Source organism: Protopterus annectens, chromosome 16.part0, assembly GCF_019279795.1.
Source record: "Protopterus annectens isolate FY-2018-M chromosome 16.part0, PAN1.0, whole genome shotgun sequence".
In the NCBI taxonomy this organism is placed as follows: Eukaryota; Metazoa; Chordata; order Ceratodontiformes; family Protopteridae; genus Protopterus; species Protopterus annectens.
Window position 1 is genome coordinate 250893954 of NC_056750.1, and position 21786 is coordinate 250915739.

General features: G+C 41.6%; 1 protein-coding gene across 1 annotated transcript in view; it reads left to right on the forward strand.

Moving 5' to 3' along the window:
* The window catches only part of RABGGTA (Rab geranylgeranyltransferase subunit alpha), a 1248770-nt gene that overhangs the window by 493845 nt on the left and 733139 nt on the right, over nucleotides 1–21786 (forward strand). Inside the window, exon 4 of the mRNA XM_044058049.1 lies at nucleotides 14541–14665. Coding sequence (XP_043913984.1) covers nucleotides 14541–14665 — 125 coding nt within the window. The remainder of the gene's footprint in view (nucleotides 1–14540; nucleotides 14666–21786) is intronic.

Here is a 21786-nt window from a genome sequence, read left to right on the forward strand (position 1 = left end):
ATCTAAACCAACTATACTGGAAGTGGTGAATATAGCAACATAGATAAAACAACTGGAATTGATATCTTTAGAAAAGGTTAGGACCAAACTACATAGGAAAAATGGGAATTGTAGAAACAATACATACAAGGGAGGAATGAGGCCTAAAAGGCAGCAGGACTTAATTGGAGCTATGCAGTGTTTGAGTGAGAAGAACTTTGTAGAATATAAGTGGTGTATAATGTTTGCAACTGGTAGTATGTCATTATGGTTTGATCATTGTTGCAGTAGCATAAACTATCTGGGTTATATCTTATGAAAGATATTGCCATATGGCCAGCTTTCAGAACTTCAGGGCAGTGGGAACAGAATGAAGTCATATCTCCCTGCAAAAGATTTCTGATTATTTACAAGTACATGTTCCTCAGCCTGCAGGCTGTCCCTTCTGTTTTCTCAGCTTTAGATGGTGTTTTTCATAACAGCTTGCCTTACAAGTAGTCTCATGCTTCTCAAGCGTCTTGATATAGATTATGCAAAGCATGAGATATATAAATGTTTTCTAGTCCCAGATCACATCCTGTAGTTATTTTCTTTTCACACTCATCTTCTGCCAAACGTATTAGGAATGCTAACCCCATTCCCTCTGACAAGCATGTGAAGGTTTTTTTTTTTTTTATGAAGAAGGTTTATCCTTCTGCTATTCTATCAGAATTCTGACCTGCCAAACTTCTTTTGAGAACTTGACAAAACTAACTGTTGGCCTTCCTTTTTCAGAGGTTAAAACTTCAATTTGTTTGTGTCTTTCGGCTTTTCCCTGTTAGGGGTCGCCACAGCGGAACTCCAGTCCGCTAATGATTGGCAGTAGATTTTTACGTACTGGCTTGCCAGGCCTAATGCACAACCTTCAACGAAGTAATGCCCATTCACGCATGTCGCTACACAGAAGACGCTCTAACTGAGAATCGAACGGGCAACGTCTAACTGTGAGGTGACAACGCTACCGCAGCACCAATAAATTCCTTAATTATGTCTGCTTTGCAAGTAACCAAACATTCCTTAAATTGTTGTTATGATTTTACTGATCCGGCATCTCAAGCCGCTGCTATTGGTTCAGTTATGAGAAGATTTACTTGGTTATGCTTTCCAAATTTCCCAGATTTATAACGGTGAGATTTTAATTACTCCCCTGGACAAAAAATGTTTATTTATTTTTTTTTTTTGGCCCTTCTGCTGCTGAGGTTCTAAAAAGATTTGATGAAAGAGGGAAATTGATTCAAGGCGATACTTAAATGTTTCCATCTTCTTTTTCCAAGTTCACTAAAAGCTTTCCTCCTCATTCGTGACCCTTTTGTAAGATGCAGAGTAAGAATCTCATAAAACTTCTAGCAGAATTTTAAAAAGCAATGACGAAAGAAGAAAGGGGAACTTCCCAGAACGAAGGACAGTCCAAAAAGTCAGAATGACAACTTACCTTTACAAGCTCCTGCTTATCACACACCAGTTAGCATAGATTTGAGATTATTTTAACATGATCTGTATCTGACTTATAAGTTCTTTGTCTTACTTTGGGTCTATCTACTGCACAAGGTATTTACAAAGTGTCTGGCTCAAGTAATTTCTTGCTGCAGGCTTCAAGGCATTCACATATTTCCATATTTGGACAATAGTCTTACATTTGCAAAGATTTTTTCCAGGTCTCTGGATTTAGACATGGATCAAGAAACTTGTGCTTTGTCTGGAGTGTCAAGTGAAGTTACAGAAATCCTCTCTCATCCCTTCCCACAGAGTTTTTTCTCAAATGTCTTCTGGTTACTTCACTAAAAAGAACATTTATTCCCTTGGACAAAAATCAAACAAAGCAAAAGTCTTCCTGAGCCTTTCCAACTAATCTCTGATACCTGACAGGGACTTTTTCAGGATTCTGGATTTCATGGCCTCTGTGATTATCATGATTCCCTTGGCAGCACTTCACATGAGAAAAATTCACTAGTACCTCAGGGTCAATCTGACATCAACAAGCTTTATCTTTTCAGATTTCAGTGCTGGTGTTTGTGAAAAGGGAGGTATTGTGGGCAATGGACCAGTTCTCTCTCTCCCTCTTAACTAGGTCTCCCCTCCAATTCCTCTTAAGTCTGTCGCAACAAATGCCTCAGATTTTGTGTGGGCTGTATCCAAAGGGGTGAAAGTGCATTATCTGTGGAACAAGACCAACAGACAAAAGCACTGAAATGCCTTAAGTCATCTCTGGTCCCCAAGACCTCTGCAAGTGATCAGATAACACCACAGTGGTATAGTATAGGTTCATAGGTAGGTACTAGGCTATCTGCTCGAGGGCATTTATAAGCCTAGACAGAGTGTGTGTGTGCCGCCCCATTGATTAATTAACTGAGCCTCTGTCAAGCAGAGCCAATGAAGTGATCCCAGGGGTGTACTTTCTGTTACCCATCCACTCGTCAAGGCTTCTCTTGAAGAGTGTTAGTGAGGGGCTCTGCCTAATGTAGTTAGGAATTTTGTTCCAAAGCATGGGGAGTCTCTGTGACAGGAATCTATCCCTCCAGCATGTTCTATTTATTGTTGTGGCGAGGTTTAGCTCACTAGAGCGCATGGCTCGCAGTGACTTGGATTTCTTTAGGTGGAGCAGGTCTATTAATTTTGAGGTGGACATGGCTTTGTAAGTCAGGCAGAGATCACCTCTGAGTAAGTGATATGCCACCGAGTACAGCCGGAGTTTTTTCAGTCAGGCTGCATAGGACATATGTTTGAGGCCAGTAATCCTCTTGGTGAGGTGCTTTTGTGGTCTTTCAAGCTGTTGGAAGTGTCTTGTGAAGTACATCTGAAATGGGGCATTGTACTCTATGATGGGTCTGATGAGTGATGAGTAGAGGGGCACTGTAACCTCTTTATTTCTAGATGCGAACCTCTTAGTAATTAGATGGGCCACATAGAAGGATTTCCTAACTACTTTAGCAATATGATTGTCAAAGGAGAGATTACTATCTACCTGGGTCCCCAGATCTCTTATTACTTCTTCTGTATTAAGCGGGCTGCCGCCCATGTGATATAATTTGTGGGTGTTTTGTTTTTCCCAAACGGGATGACTCTGCATTTTTTGGCATTTAGCTTGAGGCCATGACTTTGACACCAGGTGTCTGTCTCAGTAAGGCCTTTTTGGAGGATGTCCGTGTCAGCCGGAGAGTCAATTATGGCTCCCAGTTTGCAGTCATCGGCAAACTTGGTTAGCCATAGTCCTCCTGTGTTTGCCTGTACTTTTGAGAAATATATGCCGAACAGTAGGGGTCACAGAACTGAGCCTAGCAGGACACCACTTGTGACTGGTTTAGAGTCAGGCCTGGAGCCGGCTATTCTTACCATGTGAGTTCTGTCTGTAAGCCAGTTGGCAACCCATCTAGTGACATAGGGGTTTATGTTCAGGCTGGTGAGTTTTTCTAGAATACCCGAGTGAGGAATGGTGTCGAATGCCTTGGCGAGATCAAGGTAGGCTGTGTGAACCACCTTTCCCGCGTCTGTGGCCTTGGTAACTGTCTCGAAGAAGTCAACCAGGTTTAGTAGGCATGATCTGCCCTTAAAGCTGAACTGGGTCGGGTCAAGTGTTTGGAGGTTCCCAATGTCTTTGTTAATGAGTTCCATGATGATGCGCTCCATAGCCTTGCAGACCAGGCTAGTCAGGCTTATGGGGCAATAGTTACCATGGTCAGTTGTGGCTCCTCCTTTGTGGAGCGGAATAACCATTGCTGTGCGCCATTCTATGGGCACGTAGCCTGTGGAGAGGCTGAGGTTGAACAGCGTGTTTAGGTGGGGGGTTAGTTTGTTCTGTAGTTCGTGCAAGACTCAGCCTGGGATACCATCTGGCCCCATTGATGCTGTGTTTTGGCTTTTGAAAGGGCTGTTTTTACCTGTGCTACTGTGATTTCCTGGACACTACACTTTTCCGGTATTGTTGTGGGCCCTTTTGAAGGTGAGAGGGTGGTGAAGTATGCACTGAATCTATCTACCAGTATGTTGGCAATATCAGTAGGTTCAGTATATTTTGTGCTATTTTGCACTATCTCAGAGCATATCTGCGAGTTGCCACTTAGATTTTTGACATAGCTAAAGAAGGCTTTGTGGTTATCTTTCGAGTCCTTGGCTATTTTTCTTTCGAAGTTAGCCTTGGATGATTTTATGAGGGACCTTGGTTTCTTACTGTTACTGATCAGGGCTGTCTTTCCTTCTTGGGATTTGCTTTTTTTCTGAACTAGTTTCCTCCTTTTGTTGTATAACCTGTTTATGGCATGGGTCCACCAGACTGGTTTCCTTCTCTTAGGAGAGTGAGTCTTGGTTTTGCTAGGGATGGCATGATCCATGTATCCTTGTAGGTGCTCATAGAGTGCAATTGTAAAGGATTCTGCATCTTGGGCAGTGTTATCCTTTAGCGTGGGGGCTGTGAAACTTACCACCTCTGACTTAAGTAAGGTGAAGTTTGCTTTAGAAAAGTTTTTCACTGTGGTTTCCTTGGTTGGGGGTGGTGGTGGGGTGTGGACATCCAGGGTGATTAGTTTATGGTCTGATCTAACCAGTGACTGGTTGACCTCCAGTACGAAGCACCTGTCGCCCATGTTGGTGATGACCAGGTCCAGTGTGTTGAGGCCTCTGGTAGGGGAGTTTACCAGCTGATCCAGGGCATTTGAGTTGATAAATTCCAGGAAGCGCTGAGCCTGGGAGTTTGTACTCAAGTAGTTTTCCCAGTTAATGGTAGGGTAATTGAAATCTCCCAAGATCAGAGTGTTGGGTAGGACCTTCATGTTTTCCAGTGTCTCCAGAAAGGCGGAGTAGTGGTCCTGGGTCATGGAGGGTGATCTGTAGCAGGCCACAATTTGCATTGCAGATTTGCCCGATGTTAGTTGCACATGGATGATCTCAGAGGTATCATGCTGTGCCACTAACCTGGAGGTGTGGGTATCCTTGATGAATATGGATACACCCCCTCCTTTTGTGTTTCGGTCCATGTTCTGTGGCCGAAATGTGTGGTATGAGTTGTAGCCCAGTAGTGCTGGAGTGCTGTCTGCAGCCTTGAACCAGGTTTCAGTTACTGCACAGATGTCGACGTTCTCCATACTTAGGAGTGCTTCGAGCGCATGCATTTTGAGATTTAAATTCCTGGCGTTGAGTAGCATAACCCTCAGTTTTTTACTTGTGCTGTTTACGGAGGTGGTTTGAATTTTGAGTCTTGCCTAAAAAAGGCACTATGGGGGCAGCAAGAGCCTTGGCCAGTATTCGAAAGCCAAGGGGTGACAGGTGCAAGCCGCCTCTTGCGAAGCAACGCAGCTTGTCGAGCATATCATCCCAGGCTGACAGACACTGGATCCCCTTTGAATGACACCAGAAGCTTAGCCAATTGTTGAAATTGATAATTTTTTCTTTATACTGAGGTATCATTCTTGATGAGGGCAGGGTGCTACTCAGGTTCAGGGTCATACCCACCTGGGCTACATGATCAGAGAGCTCTTCCATGTAGTCCAGGGAGGTATGGCTCAGGTCGTTCACACCAACATGAACAATGACAGAGTCATATTTGTACTTGTTCTGGAGTGACCTGAGTGCTTGTGTTATGTGGCGGATTCTGGCTCCCGACAGGCAGCTAACAGTAACCTTCTCCTTGTCCAGCCTAGTGAGTGGGGCGTCAGTGTGCCTGACTATTGAGTCACCTATTACTAGTGTGTTAGGTGTTATTTCGCCTTATGGGCTGTGATTGTGCGGCACATTGATTTTGTGTTTTATGTGTTGTCTGGTTTGTGATGGGAGGTGCAGGTTTTGTGGGTGTCTGCTTTGGAGCTCTCTGATGCTTTTACAGGTTTTTATTTAGAGCCTCAGAGTATGATTTTGTGTATTTATGTGTATTTTTTGCCAGTGCTGGTTTAGTAGGTCTATGTGAGGCTGGAGGTGTGGTGCAGGTGTTAAGCTTCTCCTCATGACTGTCTGTTCCAGTCTTGGGTGGAGATACCTTAGCCTCCAGTTTGGCTGTATAATTGTATCTCTCATATATGTTAGTGTTTTGTGGTAGGAGGAGAGGGCTGTCTGTGTGCATGAGGCAGTTGTAACATTGCCTCAGGATACCCAGATTCACCAGCTGGACTGGAGAGTACACCTGAAGTTGCCCTTTGGTCATGCCTGAATAGTAGGTTGAGCTGCTTAGTCGCTTGGTTGGTGAGGGGGGGATAAAGAGCCTTGCCCTGCTGGGCAGTCAAGTGTCGGGGTATATTAGTGCTTGCTATTAGGTCTGAGCAAGTGCTGGACTGTAGGATGCTTTTTGAGTGCTTAGGTTGAGAGTTAAACCAGTTTCAAGTGAAAAACTGAAGGAGACTTAGTGGAGCCAGGAATAATTTAACCCTATCTAACCGGTGCTGCCTGGCGCACAAAACCATGCAATGCATTTTTTAAACTACTAACTTCTGGGCTGCAACCGCTCCTCCAGGGACAGATGGCTGCTCAAAGTTCCACTCTCTCACAGGTGAACAGAGAAACTTCCCTCTATCCAAGTAAGGTATGGGGAACTCAGAAACTTGTAACACAGCCCTGAATTCAGCACTAGCCTGAAAACTGGACTATACTAGCTTAGAAAGGTGGGAAACAAGAAATGTATTTATTTTATTGAAAAGATAAGGCAAAAACAGTAAAAAGTACACTTAAAACAGCTTTAATCGACTACAAGTGATCAGAAAAGGCTGTTGCACTTTAGTGTGTAGCCTACAACAATTAAACAATTTATTTATTTATTTTTTTTTTCCTTCTTTTTTATTGACTTTTAATCATATCATCACATAACATATCACACGCATATCTCTACACTAAATTAACTATATACAAAACCCATCTATGCAGAGCATCCAAAAAGAGGTTTAAATGCTGTGAATTTATGCTAGTATAAACTCGTATACCATTTTCCATGTATCTCTCTGTGTAGGAGTGATAGAGTATCAGTTTTCTGTATTTTCTTGCTGTACTTAACTGTTTTCCACCTAAACGCTGATTTTCCAGCACTTGTTGTGATTTAAAAGCTTGTTTTATTTGACTGCCTGCACTTTTAAAAAGTTGTTTTTGTTTAAATAAATTGTTTATGAGGCTAAATCCTAAACAATTTATTTAAACAAAAACAACTTTTTAAAAGTGCAGGCAGTCAAATAAGTACAATGTGTGAAAAAAACAAGCTTTTAAATCACAACAAGTGCTGGAAAATCAGCGTTTAGGTGGAAAACAGTTAAGTACAGCAAGAAAATACAGAAAACTGATACTCTATCACTCCAAAGTCTCTCTTTTAAGCTAGAAGGCTTATATCAGTTTAAGGCTTTCTAGTGCTTTCCAGTAGGTTAGTTAAAGGAAAGATGGGAAACAAGCGCATATGTGGTCTTTTAAACCAGAAAGTTGAAAGAGATGGACAACTTCCCGAATGGTCAATAAACTACAATTCCTGGGCCAAGAACCACTCCTCTTGTGGTAGACAGGCTACCTAGTACTTACCACTCCCACTGATAAGCTAGAAGGCTGCACTCCAACATAAGGGCTTGGGGTGCTCAGAAGCTTACAAACAGTCCTGAATACAGCATATCTGTACCTAGACTAGACTAGTTACGAGAAAGGTTTGGATCAAGCACAAACACGGGCTTTAAAAGCAGAAAGTTGAGAGAGATGGAAAAAAAAACTGCCCAAACGACCAAAAATCTACAATGTCTGGGCCAGAACCACTCCTCTTGTGGTAGATAGGCTACCTAGTGCTTACCACTCCCACTGATGAGCTAGAAGGCTTCCCTCCAACACAGAAAGGCTTGCGGGGCTCAGAAGCTTACCAACAGTCCTGGATACAGCAACTCTGTATCTGGACTAGGCCAGTAACAGGAAAGGTGGGAAACGAGCGCAAGTGCGGCTTTTAAACAAGAAAGTTGAAAGAGATGGGGGAAAAACTGCCCAAACGGCCAGTAGCTACAATTTCTGGGCCAGGAACCACTCCCCTTGTGGTAGCCAGCAAGTTGAAAGAGATGGAAAACTGCCTAAACAGCCAATAAACTACAATGTATGGGCCAAAACCCACTCTTCCCGTGGTAGATAAGGCTACTTGATGCTTACCACTCCCACTGATAAGCTAGAAGGCTTCCCTCCAACACAGAAAGGCTTGGGGGGGGGGCTCAGAAGCTTACAAAGAGTCCTGGATACAGCAAATCTGTACCTGGACTAGACTAGTAACAGGAAAGGCAGGAAATAAGTACAAACACAGGCTTTTCAATCAGAAGGTTGAAAGAGCTGGAAGAGCTTCCCAACTGGCCAATAAACTATATATAAGTATATAAACAAACAAGGAGGTACCAGAACTTACTGTCTTTGCAGACTTTCCATGATGGTCTAGGATGTAGCAGCTCAGCTCAATTTGACTCTTCAGGCTTTATACATTATATCAGAGGAAAACATTTGTATAAGATAAGCGGAACAGGACAGACCCTCATGAATGGAAACTGCACCTGAGGGTCTTCTGAGAACTGATTATCTGTGGGGAACACCTAAAATAGACTGATTTGCCTCCTTTTAAAATAGACCAAAATTCTGCTCCAGGGTTGCTTGAAAACAGGACTGGAAGACAGATGCTTTCCCATTCACAGACTGGGAATCCACTCTTTCCACTATCATCTATAATTATAAAAATCAACCTGTCTCCACATGTAGTGGTGGTGACCCCCTTTTGGCCAAGGCAAGAATGGTTTTCCCTTCTTTTGGAAATGACCAAGAGCAAAAGCTTCCAGCAGACTGGATTTACTCATACAACACCGGGATTGTTTGATGTATCCTGACCTGAAAACCCTTAATGTGACTGCCTGGATGATATACTTTTGGATAACTAGTAAAGGCTTCACTGCCATGTTTGACATTCTCTTAAAATACACACAAAAAAATAATCATGGAAGACTAGTGTCCTGGAAGTTGTAAAGGTTTAAGCACTTCCGTCTTCTAAAATCAGCACGGCCTTCTTGTGTACATTCAGCATATCGTGCAGGAGAAAAAAGTATGTGCAGCAGTTACTAAAGGAGACTAAAATAACCTTCCATGTTCAAGGGGTAAAGATATTTCAGTTGGTGCCACACTAAGAACCAGGTCCCTTTCAATGCTTAGTTGCCTTGGATTCTAGATTTTGTTTGAGCTGCTGTCTTCTAGTTATCTAACTCTTCTGTCAAGATTCATCTTTTGACCATTTTTCTTAGATGCCCCTTTTTCTTGCTGTCCTTAATTCGAGAATTTTTTTCTAAGAGGTTTTAAATATCTGCCTAGAAAATATGTGCTTTTCTTTGAGATATTAAATTTGTGCTTGAAAACTTAACACCACTTCCATTTGAACCAGATCATAGGACTGGAGGTTGTTGAGTTGAAAAACTGTCACTTATTGCTCTGACTTTTGCAAGATTATCTCAGTTACAAGTGCTCTTATGGTTCCTCACCTAATGTTTTAAAGGGTGTTTTTTTCTTTGAGAACAAATCCTTTTATGTCTAAAGTGGTTTCAGAGCTTTTACCTTCGGCTAGTCTATATCTCTCCCCGTATTCTTTCCAAAACCTGAATACAAGGGGGGAGAGAATCTTGCATGCTCTGGATGTCTGAAGACCATTCAGATGCTATTTGGACAGAACCAAATCCTTCAAGAAGGCCTATCAGCTATTTGTTTCCTTTAGGCAAGAAAAAAAGGACAGTTTGTGTCAAAGCTGGCTATTTCTGGATGGTTGTCATGGTATTTATTTCTGCTATTTTCACCATACCAAGTCACTTCCAGCAAAAGTTAGGACCCACTCTACCAGGGCATTTGCATCTTTTGTGGCTTTTTGGAAAGGAATGGACTCGAAGTATTCTAGAGGCAACAACTTTGCCCAGTGTGCATTCGTTCAGAAAGCATTACAAACTGTACGGAGGAAGTGTAACCTAAAAAAAAAAAGTGAGTGGTGCTAACTCGCACTGTCAGAGGAAGAGCAATATAAAGATGAAAAGAAAAAAGAAGGAAATGTATACTGAGACACAAGGCAGAGATGATGGGCTCTGTGCACCTGGTTCTTATTGGCGAGTTGCTTTTCTTAGGTGAAAAATTAGACATTGAGTCTCCAGTGACCATACTTGCAGGAGAGGTAGTAGTGATTTCTACATCACCAATGAACTGACCTTGAGAAACACGAGCTGGCTGACCTTCAGGTAAGCACATTAAATTCTAAAGGGCACTGAGCGGCGTAAGGTAAAGTATAGACAAAGTTGCAAGAGAAGAAGCTGAAATCATAGGTTCATAGGTTGGTACTAGGCTATCGGCTCTAAGGCCTATGCAGATCTAGCCATAACAATTCCCTGGATATTTATTCCCACAATATTTACTTCTCTGGGCCCCTATCTAGCAGGGTGACTATGTTTGTTATTCCGGGCACTCACTGTTTATCATCATCTGAACTGACATCTCAGTGCTTTATGGACTGTGTCACTGGTTGCAGTGAATGAGTATGCTGTTGTTATAAGCAATTTATCGTTTTGGGCGGCTGCGGTGGTGCAGCGGTTTGTGTTGCCACCTCACAGCAAGAAGTTCTCCAGTTCGATCCTCGGCTGGGGTGCTTTCTGTGTTGGAAGTCTGCATGTCCTCCCTGTGGTCACGTGTGTTTCCTCCGGGTGCTCCGGTTTCCTCCCACATCCCAAAGACATGTTGTAGGTGGATTGGATACTCTAAATTGGCCCTAGGCATGTGTGTGGGCTCCGGGCTGGCAACTTGACACCTTAAAACTCCACTGCCAAGAGTGGACAGTTTATTCCGCTGTGGCCACCCCTAACTGGGAAAAAAGCTGAAGGAAGAAGAAGAAAAGCAATTTACCATTTTGCACATTGACTTCACACAGCCTTAGTGTTTGGTACACCTGTTTGTATAACTGTTACTGTTCTTGCACTTGGCTTAAAATACAACTGTGATGATCATTTGTTTATATAACTGTTGCTGTTCTTGCATTTGTTTTTTAAAATATAGCTTTGATGATCATTTCTTAAGCTGTATTTTTGTTTTACCTACAGGTTGATAACTTTTTCTTGAAATGATTAATTGTCCTGGGGTGAGAACAGTAGATGTATTTTAGACTGGTGTACAGTGCTTTTCACTGGACTTCATTTCACTAAATTGACTATGCTGGAAGTTTTTGCAGTAATCCCAAGAATATTTGTGTTTCACAAGCATTTGACTCCAACACCCTTATAGCTTGAGTAACCCAACTCCAAGATCACAATGGCAGTGTTGAAGTAAATATAACTCTTTATTTCCTAATTTCAGTAAAGCTGTGCTTTCATGAGCAGGTTTGTCAAACAGTCCAACACTATATGTGGTGGGTATCCTTTAACTCCTGATGCTGGTTTAACTTTTTAGTGTGTTCTTAAGAGCCGGGTGTCCCTTTAGTGGTTTTGGATTGTATACTGTTTCTTTCCTGTCATTCATATAAATTTTGTTTGTAACATTTCACATCTGTGACTGCATGCAGTTTCACAGTTTATGTGGTCATCTGTACCCGAGAGCTATTTCTTGTATATCTCTTGCAGCCTGCAAACCATCATCACTCCCTCAATCAGTTGTTCCATTTGTGCTCCTGTAGGGCAAGAGTTGATCATGGGAGACTGTCATTCAGGCAGTCTTCAAGAATTTTTCTTGTTTTGAGTGTGACCCCTCCCCAGGAGGTTTTCACGTATGCTAATACATGCATGGGTCTGCAGTACCATCCTTTGTGGATGTAGACCAGGGGTGTCTAACCTTTTGGCTTGCCGGGGCCGCATTGAGTGAACAGGAATGGTCTTGGGGCTGCATATAAAATATATCATATAGTAAACTCTTTCGTTGTCACGGGAGACCAAAGTCGACCTCCTGGCTATACTGTAGGTGCATTTGAACAATGAATAAATGTAATAAATGCCTGATATTTGCCTTAAAATTCTAATTCTCATTCTAATTCTAATTCTTTAATCTAATGGTTAACTCTAGCATCTTAGTTACTATATTTTCATTTTTACAAATAAACAGATATTCACTACAGCACTAGCAGTTCTCACTGGAAAAACTACTCCTGCAGTCCAACTACGTAAAATGTCAACATTAGCAGTCCAATACTATAATCCACAAAAAATAAGCCAACAAATTTGCAATAAAGTAAAGAATTCACATTACTGACTTAATAAAACAATTCTGAATAAGCTACAAGAGGGTCTCACCCAAACAAATAACTGGTGCCAGAAACATGGCCTCAAGTTAAATGCCAAAAAATGCATCATCATCCCCTTTGAGAAGAGTGATGTCCCCACAAATTATCACATTAATAACAATGATGTAAGCATGCAAACAGTTGTGAGGTGCTTGGACACCCAGGTTGATAGAAACTTGACTTTTGACCACCACGTTGTCTCCGTTGTATGGAAAGCTTTTTGCATGGCCCACTTCATTAGTAATGATATCTCATCCAGGGAAAAGGAGGTCATAACATCCCTGTATTCTTCCTTTACAAGAGCCATTATTGAGTGCAATGCCCCTTTTGGCATGTGTCTCAGCAAAACACCCTGCCAAAAGAAAGACTACAACCATTTCTGACAAAAAAGGTCAAATGACTATGTTCACTTAGTTATCCAAACAGACTAAAAAGCTTCTTGCTTTACTCTGTCTCTCACTGGCCCCTATAAATTTCATCACTGGCTTGCATTCCAGGCTAAGAAAGATCCTGCCTTAAAAGACTTCCTCTACCCCAGAAATACTTGTTATATTTAAAACGCTTACTACAAAGACCACAGCCTTCACTGCAACATAAACAAGCCACTTTGTATGGACAGGTTCTTGACACAAAAACCTTCAACTTCTGTAAAAAACTCCTCTCATTATCAAACAATGTAGTTCAGCAACATGATAACTGGAGTAAATGTACTCCTTGGGTAAGTAGCATAGCCTTCATCAAACCAGATGAAGAATCTACATACTAAACTTTCCTAACTGGATGGCTAAGATCTAATATTGGTTACTCAAGTCTACTTGCCCAAGAAGAGGGGCCTATTTAACTAAGAATTCCATTTGCAAAAATATATTCAGTATACATATTAAATCTCTCTCTCTCTCTTACACACACACACACACACACACACACACACACACACACACACACACACACACACACACACACACACACACACACACACACACACACACACACACAAGAAGCCCCTACTTGTAAAATAGGCAACCTCAGTAATCACATGACACACACTCACTGAATGAAATTGTCTGGAAGTCAAAACATCTGAAAAAAAAATCATAATAGAGATGGATTCATCTATGCAATTTCCCACTATCAATAAATAAACAAACAACTGCTCAGCAAAAGTAAATCAATAAGAAAACCATAAACTCTCTAAGATCATACTACATACTGGAGTAAACATATAATTTTCCTCCAATCTAAAGCCATTTGACATTCAGACATTTTAATTTGTGCAGAAGTTATTCACAGACTGACAGTTTGCTGAGCTGTAATGCTGACCTTCGCTTTTGAAAAAAAAACAAATTCCCAGCCTTTGTCAAGAGCTCAAAGTGCAGAGAGGATTAAAACAAAACTAGAAGGCTGTTTGGCGCATGCGCACACCCATGTTAGAGTTACAGGTCATGGGAGCAAAAAACACAAAGCAAAAAAGTATTTTGGGGGCATGTGTACATCAATGTTGCAGTTAGAGGTCGAGGGCCGCATGGAAGAGCTCTGAGGGCCGCATGCGGTCCACGGGCCGCAGGTTGGACACTTCCGATGTAGACAATCCTATACACACCATGTAAAGTATCACTCAAATGCAGCTTGGCAGAGTGAAGCAAACATTGTGGCCATCTGCTGCATGCCCTGCACCTTTCACTTCAGTAGGTGCTGTCACTGCAGTTATCACTTCCCTCTCACAGGATGGGTGAGATGGAATTGGTTCCTCACTCCCAGCTTCCTATGGGTGGCTCTCTTCCAGCTTACAGCTGCTGAGTCATAGTCAGGGCTTCAGCTATGTACAGTGCACCATGGAACCAAACATTAATCATGTCTGTATTTTCATTTGTGTGCCCGTCTATACCTTAGGGACATATCCTCCTCTTGTGTTGTGCATCTGTCTGTATCTAATGACTATATCAGTATTTTGGGATGCACATTTGTCTATACTTTGGTTGTATGATAACTGAATAAATTGACTAACAGTCTTTTTTTTCAGCCACTTCCTCTATGACAGGCATACTGTACAAAAATAAAATATTGGGTTATGGTGAATCACAAAGTGTCTGCAAACAAAAGAGTAACAGTAACACTAAGGAAAAATTAGCGAAGTATTCATTATAATTACAATAGAATAATCCAAAAGACAGTCACTATAAGTGAATTTGGAACAGTCACTTAATCACTGTACCCCAGTGACTGTGTCACAATTTTGGATTATATTTCCTTCTTTTACTGATTGATAAAGCTTTGTTTTAAGTTCCATACCTGGTTTTATTTGTTAATCATTTTAATGTCTTTACAGAGGAAAGACCATCAGTTTGATCAAGAAGTTCTTGAACTGACAGGTCAGATATTGTCTGTAAATCCTGACTATGCTACGTATTGGAACCTGCGCAGGCAAATATTCCTACATTTCGAACATGAAAAGTAAGAGTTTATATGTGATTTTCAAAGATGTTCTGTTTAAAAAAATCCACAGAAATGTGAATACATATTTTATGTGTTTGTGTATGCAAGGCATATGCCAGGGTTTGTTTTGTGTTTAATGAAGTATATTCAGTAGGTTTAAGGAACCCCACTAATCACTAAATGTGTTCCCTAATCCTGTACTGTAGTATGTTTCTTTGTCTCTCTGGCAGACTTCAGCATATTCCATTTATCCATTTTTTGCATGTTTTCATTCTTGATTACAATTTCCCATTCATTTCAGTTATGTAATTTATCCACTGAATAAGGCTTTATTTTTGGTTCTTTCTTTGTATGAATGGCTTGTCATGTGCATCGTTTTTTATAATTGTTTAAGGTTGTGTTAAGATTTTTTATTTGTATTTTATCGGTTAATATTGTAGTTGCATTTTAGTGCTATAGTAAGGGTTCTATTCATATATGTTTGATTTATAATTTATTTTTTTATTTGGCGTAGATTTTTAGCTTTGGGTTTTATTACCAGTAATACCATTCTCCAGTTGACTGGTTGTGACTGTGAATTTCTTTGGCTTGTTATTACATGGGCTTGATTTTATGTGGCTGTACTTTTGTGGAGTTTGAATATTTTTGTATGGATTTTGTGTGTGTGTGTGTGTGTGTGTGTGTGTGTGTGTGTGTGTGTGTGTGTGTGTGTATTTTTTTCTTTTTTATTTGTGGCTTAGTTTGAATGGAACTAATTACGGTGATTAATTTTTTAACACTTTTTCTTTGTCAGTCTAGTCATTTTGGATCTTTGTGTTCTTTGCTTAGTTTATGCATCAGTATGCTCTAGAAATATGAAACAAAATGATATTTTATTCTGTGCTTAATCAGCATATTCATATTTAAGTTAGGTACCCATCTTAAATGTATATTGTTCTATATGTATGCATTCTGGTATTGTGTTAGCCTTTTCCATACTATTGTATAAGACATTGATGTTCATCATAAGATCACTGCTGAAGTACCATTGGCTATATTTGATGTCCTGCCGGGCATCGAACCCAGCTAGCCAGGTTTCAAAAGCTTTACGGATCCTTCATTATACCATAGCCACTACAAAGCTCTAAACCAATGACTAGCGTGACAGATACCACAGATCTTTCTTGATGCTGAAGAATGCACTCCTCCACAGGCTTTGCAAGATTGACTGTCTGCAAAGCTTTTTCTCAGTTGTTTAGATAAGTTCCCCACTGAGGATTGCTTTCCATATGTTAAAAAAAAATATTTTATTTTGAATGGTTTATATCAATGTATGTCTGTCCTCCTCACTGGTGTTAGCATTTAGTTTCTCTCAGAGTTGAAATTTTGTCAGGTGTTCTGTGACAGAAATTCTGTGCAAGATTGGTTTGTCTTCTAAATGTGGTCATATGTTATTTCAGGACCTTTGTACGAGTCTTGTCTAGTCCATTCCATTCCAGTCCAGTCTGTTAGTGTCTAGGGTGTGGTCTTGACAAAAGATTTCTTGAAAAAAAGTTTCCTGTTTTGTCAGAACTTCCAGCTGACAATTGCTAGTTCCACTGCCTATCAGCCACCTTTCCTGGCTATAAGATGGCCCTGAGTCCATATGGGAAATTCCCCTAACTTATTCAGTAAGTTTTTGAGGAAAATTGTACTGCTTGTGTATTACTGTACTTTGAGAGGCTAGGGCAAGTGTGTTTGGTGCTTGTGACTAAAAAACTTTACATTAGAAACTCCTTTTTGTAAAAGGTGAATTACTGACTCGTTTTACCTTTCCTGCAGTTATTTCCTTGTTAAAGTCTGCTTCTGTCAAATTTCTTTCAGCTGCCAGCCTTACCCTTTTGACAGACCAGGAAAGGTTTTGGATACGTTTGGTGAAGTAGTTTATACTTCCACACGAGTCTTCAGAATTGTGAATTGTCTGGTGTACATATCTAAGTGCTTGATGGCTTTCCTGTGAAAATTGAAGGAACTTCAATGCTGTTCTACCTCCTTCAGATTCTAAAAATTATGTGTACTTCATAATATCTGAAAAAATTAAATATTCTTTGAAATGTGCTTATGACACTGCTTTATGTGTCATAGGCTGCTGTTTTGAGAAAACTTGCTTAGTTACAGTCCTCAAAAAATTTGCCAGGGAATGTTAATGGATAAAGAAGAGTTATTTAGGCCTTCCTCTGTAGAAGTCTTTAAAAGTTTTGATGAAAGACTAAAGTTAGTTCATAGGATTTTAGGCAAGTACTAGGCTATATGCTCTTGAGGGCCATTTTAAGCCTAGCTAATTTCCCTCAGAGGTGAGAATCAAACCTGTGCCTTGTGTTTGTGAGGTAAACGCTTAAACCATTATGCCATCCCCTAGATGTTTCAACCTTCCTTTCAAAAATTAACAGACTTGTCTTCCTGTTCACTCTTTTTTTCTTGAAAAAAGCCAAAAAAAAGTAGCTAGCAATGTTCAGGCAAACACAATTTTAAAATGCAGTGGAAAGGAAAGTCAAAGAAGAAAGGAGGATCCCCCAGAACCAGGGACAACCTAAAAAATCAGACGTGACTTTATGACCCGTCTGAATTTTCTCACTTCCCATCATGGCAACCCTTTAAATCTGTTCAAGAGTTTGGTTTCATTTTTCTTTGTGGCACCAGATAACTTCAGGCAGTTGGGTTTGAGTGTTACTCTAAAAGTTTACAGCTGGCAGTGTGACACTGTTACTCAGATGTTCTTCGTGTTTCACTGTTGTAGTCATTACATTTGGGTTATCTGCTTGCAGTAGTCCTCAGTCGGCCTGATTAACAAAGTTTTGGGTCCAGTGTAGGTTGCTGTCCCTTCTTCCATAATGTCAGGTCGTCAGGGGTATAAAGCATGCAGCCGACGCCATTACATCAGTCTTTCTTGCCGTGCGGTGCCTGAAGCAGAAGCAGTTCGCAAGTGCCGGTCGGCCGACTCCTGAAATTTTCATTTTTGAGTTTTAGAACCGAACTAACGCTAAGTACCCATTGGGGAAACTTTTTCTTGCTACTTACCGATGTCAGTAAAAGTTAGTAATTGCATTACTTGTGGAAAGCAAATACCTCACAAAGATTTTCATTTGTACTGTATTCCTTGCCTAGGCCCTGACCACAACGTACTTTGGTGTTGGTTTTGTGCTTTATTTAATCAGCGCACTATCCGCCGTCTATATATTGTCTGTATATTTTCCCTTTTAAATATTTCGGTTCTTTGTTTAATTACCCAGAAATGTCATCTGTTAGCCATCCGACTACCGGGATTCTGAAAAAACACAAAGATAAAGACAGAGACAGGCTGCCGAGGTCCAAAGCTGCCGACGACGCTTCTCCTAAGCCAGTCGCCAGTTCTCCAGTACTCAGTGAAGCGCTTTTGCAGCCTCTGATAACCGCTACTTCTGACTCACAGTGCTCTACTGAGACCCATTCAATGTCCGGTATGCCGTGAGATGTTTCAGTTGTGGAACCTGATGATGTCTCTACCTTGGATGGGTCCGGAGACGCTGTGCAGGCACCTGCTTCTGAGGGTGTATTCAGGCCTATGGACTTGCATATTAAACCGACATCTCCTTCTTCATTTAGGCCAAAATCTCGAACCATGCCTAAGAAACCGACGCCCAGGCCGCATGCTCAGGCCTCTGCCTAAAAAACAAATAAGAATGGCTGAAGATCTTATAACTCTAATCAGGGGAAGTCAGTCTACCCCTTCTAAGAGACCTAGGACTGAAGTTGTTTATGAATCTTCTGAACAGGATTCTGATTTTTCTGATTCCTCTGATGGTCTGGATTTGCCCTTATCTACTTATGAGGATTCTGATGCAGAGGACTGTATTCCCTCTGCTTCCCTCCCAGAGGATCTTTCTTTTGGTGAAACCTTACATACTCTAAGGGAGCATTTCCACTAGCAAAGCCAGGATTTTTCTGATTCAAAAAAGAGGCTTAGGGATTTCTTACTCCTGCGTTAGCATAGGCCTTTAGCTATACCACCTGTACTAGGCATTGTTGATGATGCCTTTTCAGAGTCTAGTTTGGCCCCTGATTCATTGCCTCCTGCTCCCAGAAAACCTGACAGATATTACAGGGTTCCTGATTCTCACAAGTTCCTTTTTAAAAATCCTATTGTGGATCCAGACACTATTTCACCGGGACCCAAGGGCATTAAGACTTCTGCTGCTAAAAATCCTACCCCCTATGATAGAGATTCCAGGGTGCTGGATAGATGAGGTAAGAAAGTTTGCACTTCTGCAGCCTTGGCCATTAGGGCTTTTAACTGCCAGTTTCATATGTTAAAGTATCAACAACATGTTATTGGTTAGCTTAAACAGAAAATTATGTTAATTCCTGACTGCGCTGAAAATAAAGAATTACAGGATTTAATACATTCTGCTGAACAGGTTGGAAAACATACTTTGCAATGTGGATTTGATTCATCAGAGGCCTCTTGCAGGGCTGCTGTTACTGGGTCTGTGCTCAGAAGGCATGCTTGGCTTAGGGAGCAATCTTTCCCTGATCATGTTAAAGCTAAATTGTTGGATGCTCCCTTAAATCAGGACCGCCTGTTTTGCAACAAGGCTGAGGAAGTTCTTAAAAAGATGGAAGATAAAGCTAAATCTATGCAGACTGTTAAATATGTCTTACAAGTTCAGCCTCCTAAATTTAGTAGGCACTGGCCCTCTAAAAATTGGTCCTTTCCACCCCCTTACAGGTCTTCTCAAGCCAAACCCAGACACAGCAGAAACCCCAGGTTTCAGTCCCAAGGGGGACACAAGACTAGGCAGTCGGGGGTTTCCGCCCCCAAACCTGGGAGCAGTAAGACTCCCCCCTATGGAAAACAGTCTCAGTGACTTGCTTTTAAAATTTCCAAGCACTTCCTAACTGAATGCTCCTTTAGGCGGAAAAATTGGTCTGCAGGCCTAAAACTGGGAACTCATTACCCAGGACAAATGGGTTTTAAATATAGTGTCCCAAGGATACAGATTTAATTTCCAAACGTTACCAACACCAAGCGGGTGGCCAGATCTACCCCCAAATCAGTGGGCAGAGGCCCAAAATCAGGTACTCTCTCTTAAACATGGGGGATATTTAGTTGGTACCAGAAGAGGAAAAGGGACAAGGTTTCTATTCAAGACTATTCCTGGTACCCAGAAAAGGCAATACATGGCGTCCTATCCTGGACCTTTCTATTCTAAACACCTTTCTGGTGATTCCAAAATTCAAAATGCTGACTCTTCACCAACTGCTTCCTATGCTAGGCAAGGATGCATGGTTGGCAACACTAGACTTAAAAGAAGCATACCTGCACATCCCTATCAGGGAGTCTTGCAGAAGATACCTACGCTTCAAAGCAGGCTACATGCACTGTTAGTTCTCTGCACTGCCCTTTGGCTTATCTACTGCGCCCAGGGTATTCACAAAGTGCCTAGCTCCAGCCATTGCATTTTGCAGGCAAAGAAATATTCAAATATACCCATACCTAGACGATTGTCTAATTCAGGCAGAAGGCAAGGACATTCTTTTCAGTCATCTGGCCTTTGTTCAAAGGGTACTTACTTGTCTGGGGTTCACCATAAATGAAAAGAAATCCCACCTGGTACCCTGTCAACAAATTATATTCTTGGGAGCAAACTTGAATACAACTTCCCAGATGGCTTTCCTCACGCCAGAGAAACTGATACATTTGACAACATACTTCAAGCAAGTGGCCACAAAAACCCAGCTATCTGCAAGGCAAATACTGCAATCCTTGGGGTTCATGGCCTCCTGCATTCTTCTAATTCCATATGCAAGGCTGCATATGAGGAAACTACAATGGTATCTCAAAAGCCTATGGTGTCAACATTCACAGGATCTAGAAGCAAGATTCCTATCATACCTTGCCTATGCCTAGAGTTCCTTTGGTGGGCAGAGGCCTGCCACCAAAACAAGGGACTACCATTCACATTACCCCCTGCTGCACATATCCTAACAACAGACGCATCAGACTGCATGGGGGGCTCACCTGGCAGGGAAGTGCATTCAGGGCAAATGGAACCCAAGTCGAATGCACCTGCACATAAATCAAAAGGAAATGTTAGCTGTACAGAATGCTCTGACAGCCTTCAAGGACCACATTCTTTCAGGACAACTAATGGTAAAGATGGAGAACACCACTGTCATATGGTACATAAACAAGCAGGGGGGTACACATTCTTACCCCCTCTGCAGACTAGCCATGGCATTGTGGAACACAGCCTTGAGCTACCAAGTGAATCTACAAGCTCAATTCCTGCCAGGAAAACTAAATACACTGGCAGATGGACTAAGCAGAAACCTCATGGACCCACACGAGTGGAAACTGGAACCCAGGATTTTCAGTATGTTGACAAGCAAATGGGGGAACCCAGGTATAGACCTGTTTACCTCCCCCCAGAACCATCAACTGGACAAATTTTGCACAAGGATTCCCCACAAGCTAGTTTGGAAAGTGGATGCTCTATCCTTCAGCTGGAAAAACCCTATCCTCCTCTGCCTCTGCTCTTCAAGGTACTACTAAAGATCAAACAGGACAAGCCAAGGACGATTTTAATTGCACCAGACTGGTCTCGGCAACACTGGTACCCACTCTTGCGCAGTGTGTCACGCTTGGCACCTGCCTCAGACTCCTTCTCTGTTGTCTCTGCAGGAGAACCAGATTCTGCACCCTCAGCTGCAAACCCTGAACCTAGCAGCCTGGCTAATTACCTAATCTCTCCTTTACCATCCCTCAGTAAATCAGTGATGGATATCATTTTAGAGGCAAGGAGGTCTAGTACTAGAAAATCTTATGCTGCAAAATGGAAAAGATTCTGTGCCTGGAACCAATCTCAAGGAATGAACGCAGCAGTGCCCAATTTACCTCAGATTCTACAATACTTGCCTGAGATGCTTCATAAGAGCTTGTCTTTTTCCTCTATCAAACGTCATGCCTCAGCCATTTCATCTCATTATAGCAGAGAGCCTCCTCTCTTCTCTCACCCACTGCTCAAGCAGTTCCTCAGATGGGCCAAAAATTTAAGGCCACCCAGGAGAGCTCCAACTCAAGCCTGGGATCTTAACTTTGTCTTGGAGAAACTCACTCTTCCTCCTGTCGAGCCAGCTGCTAC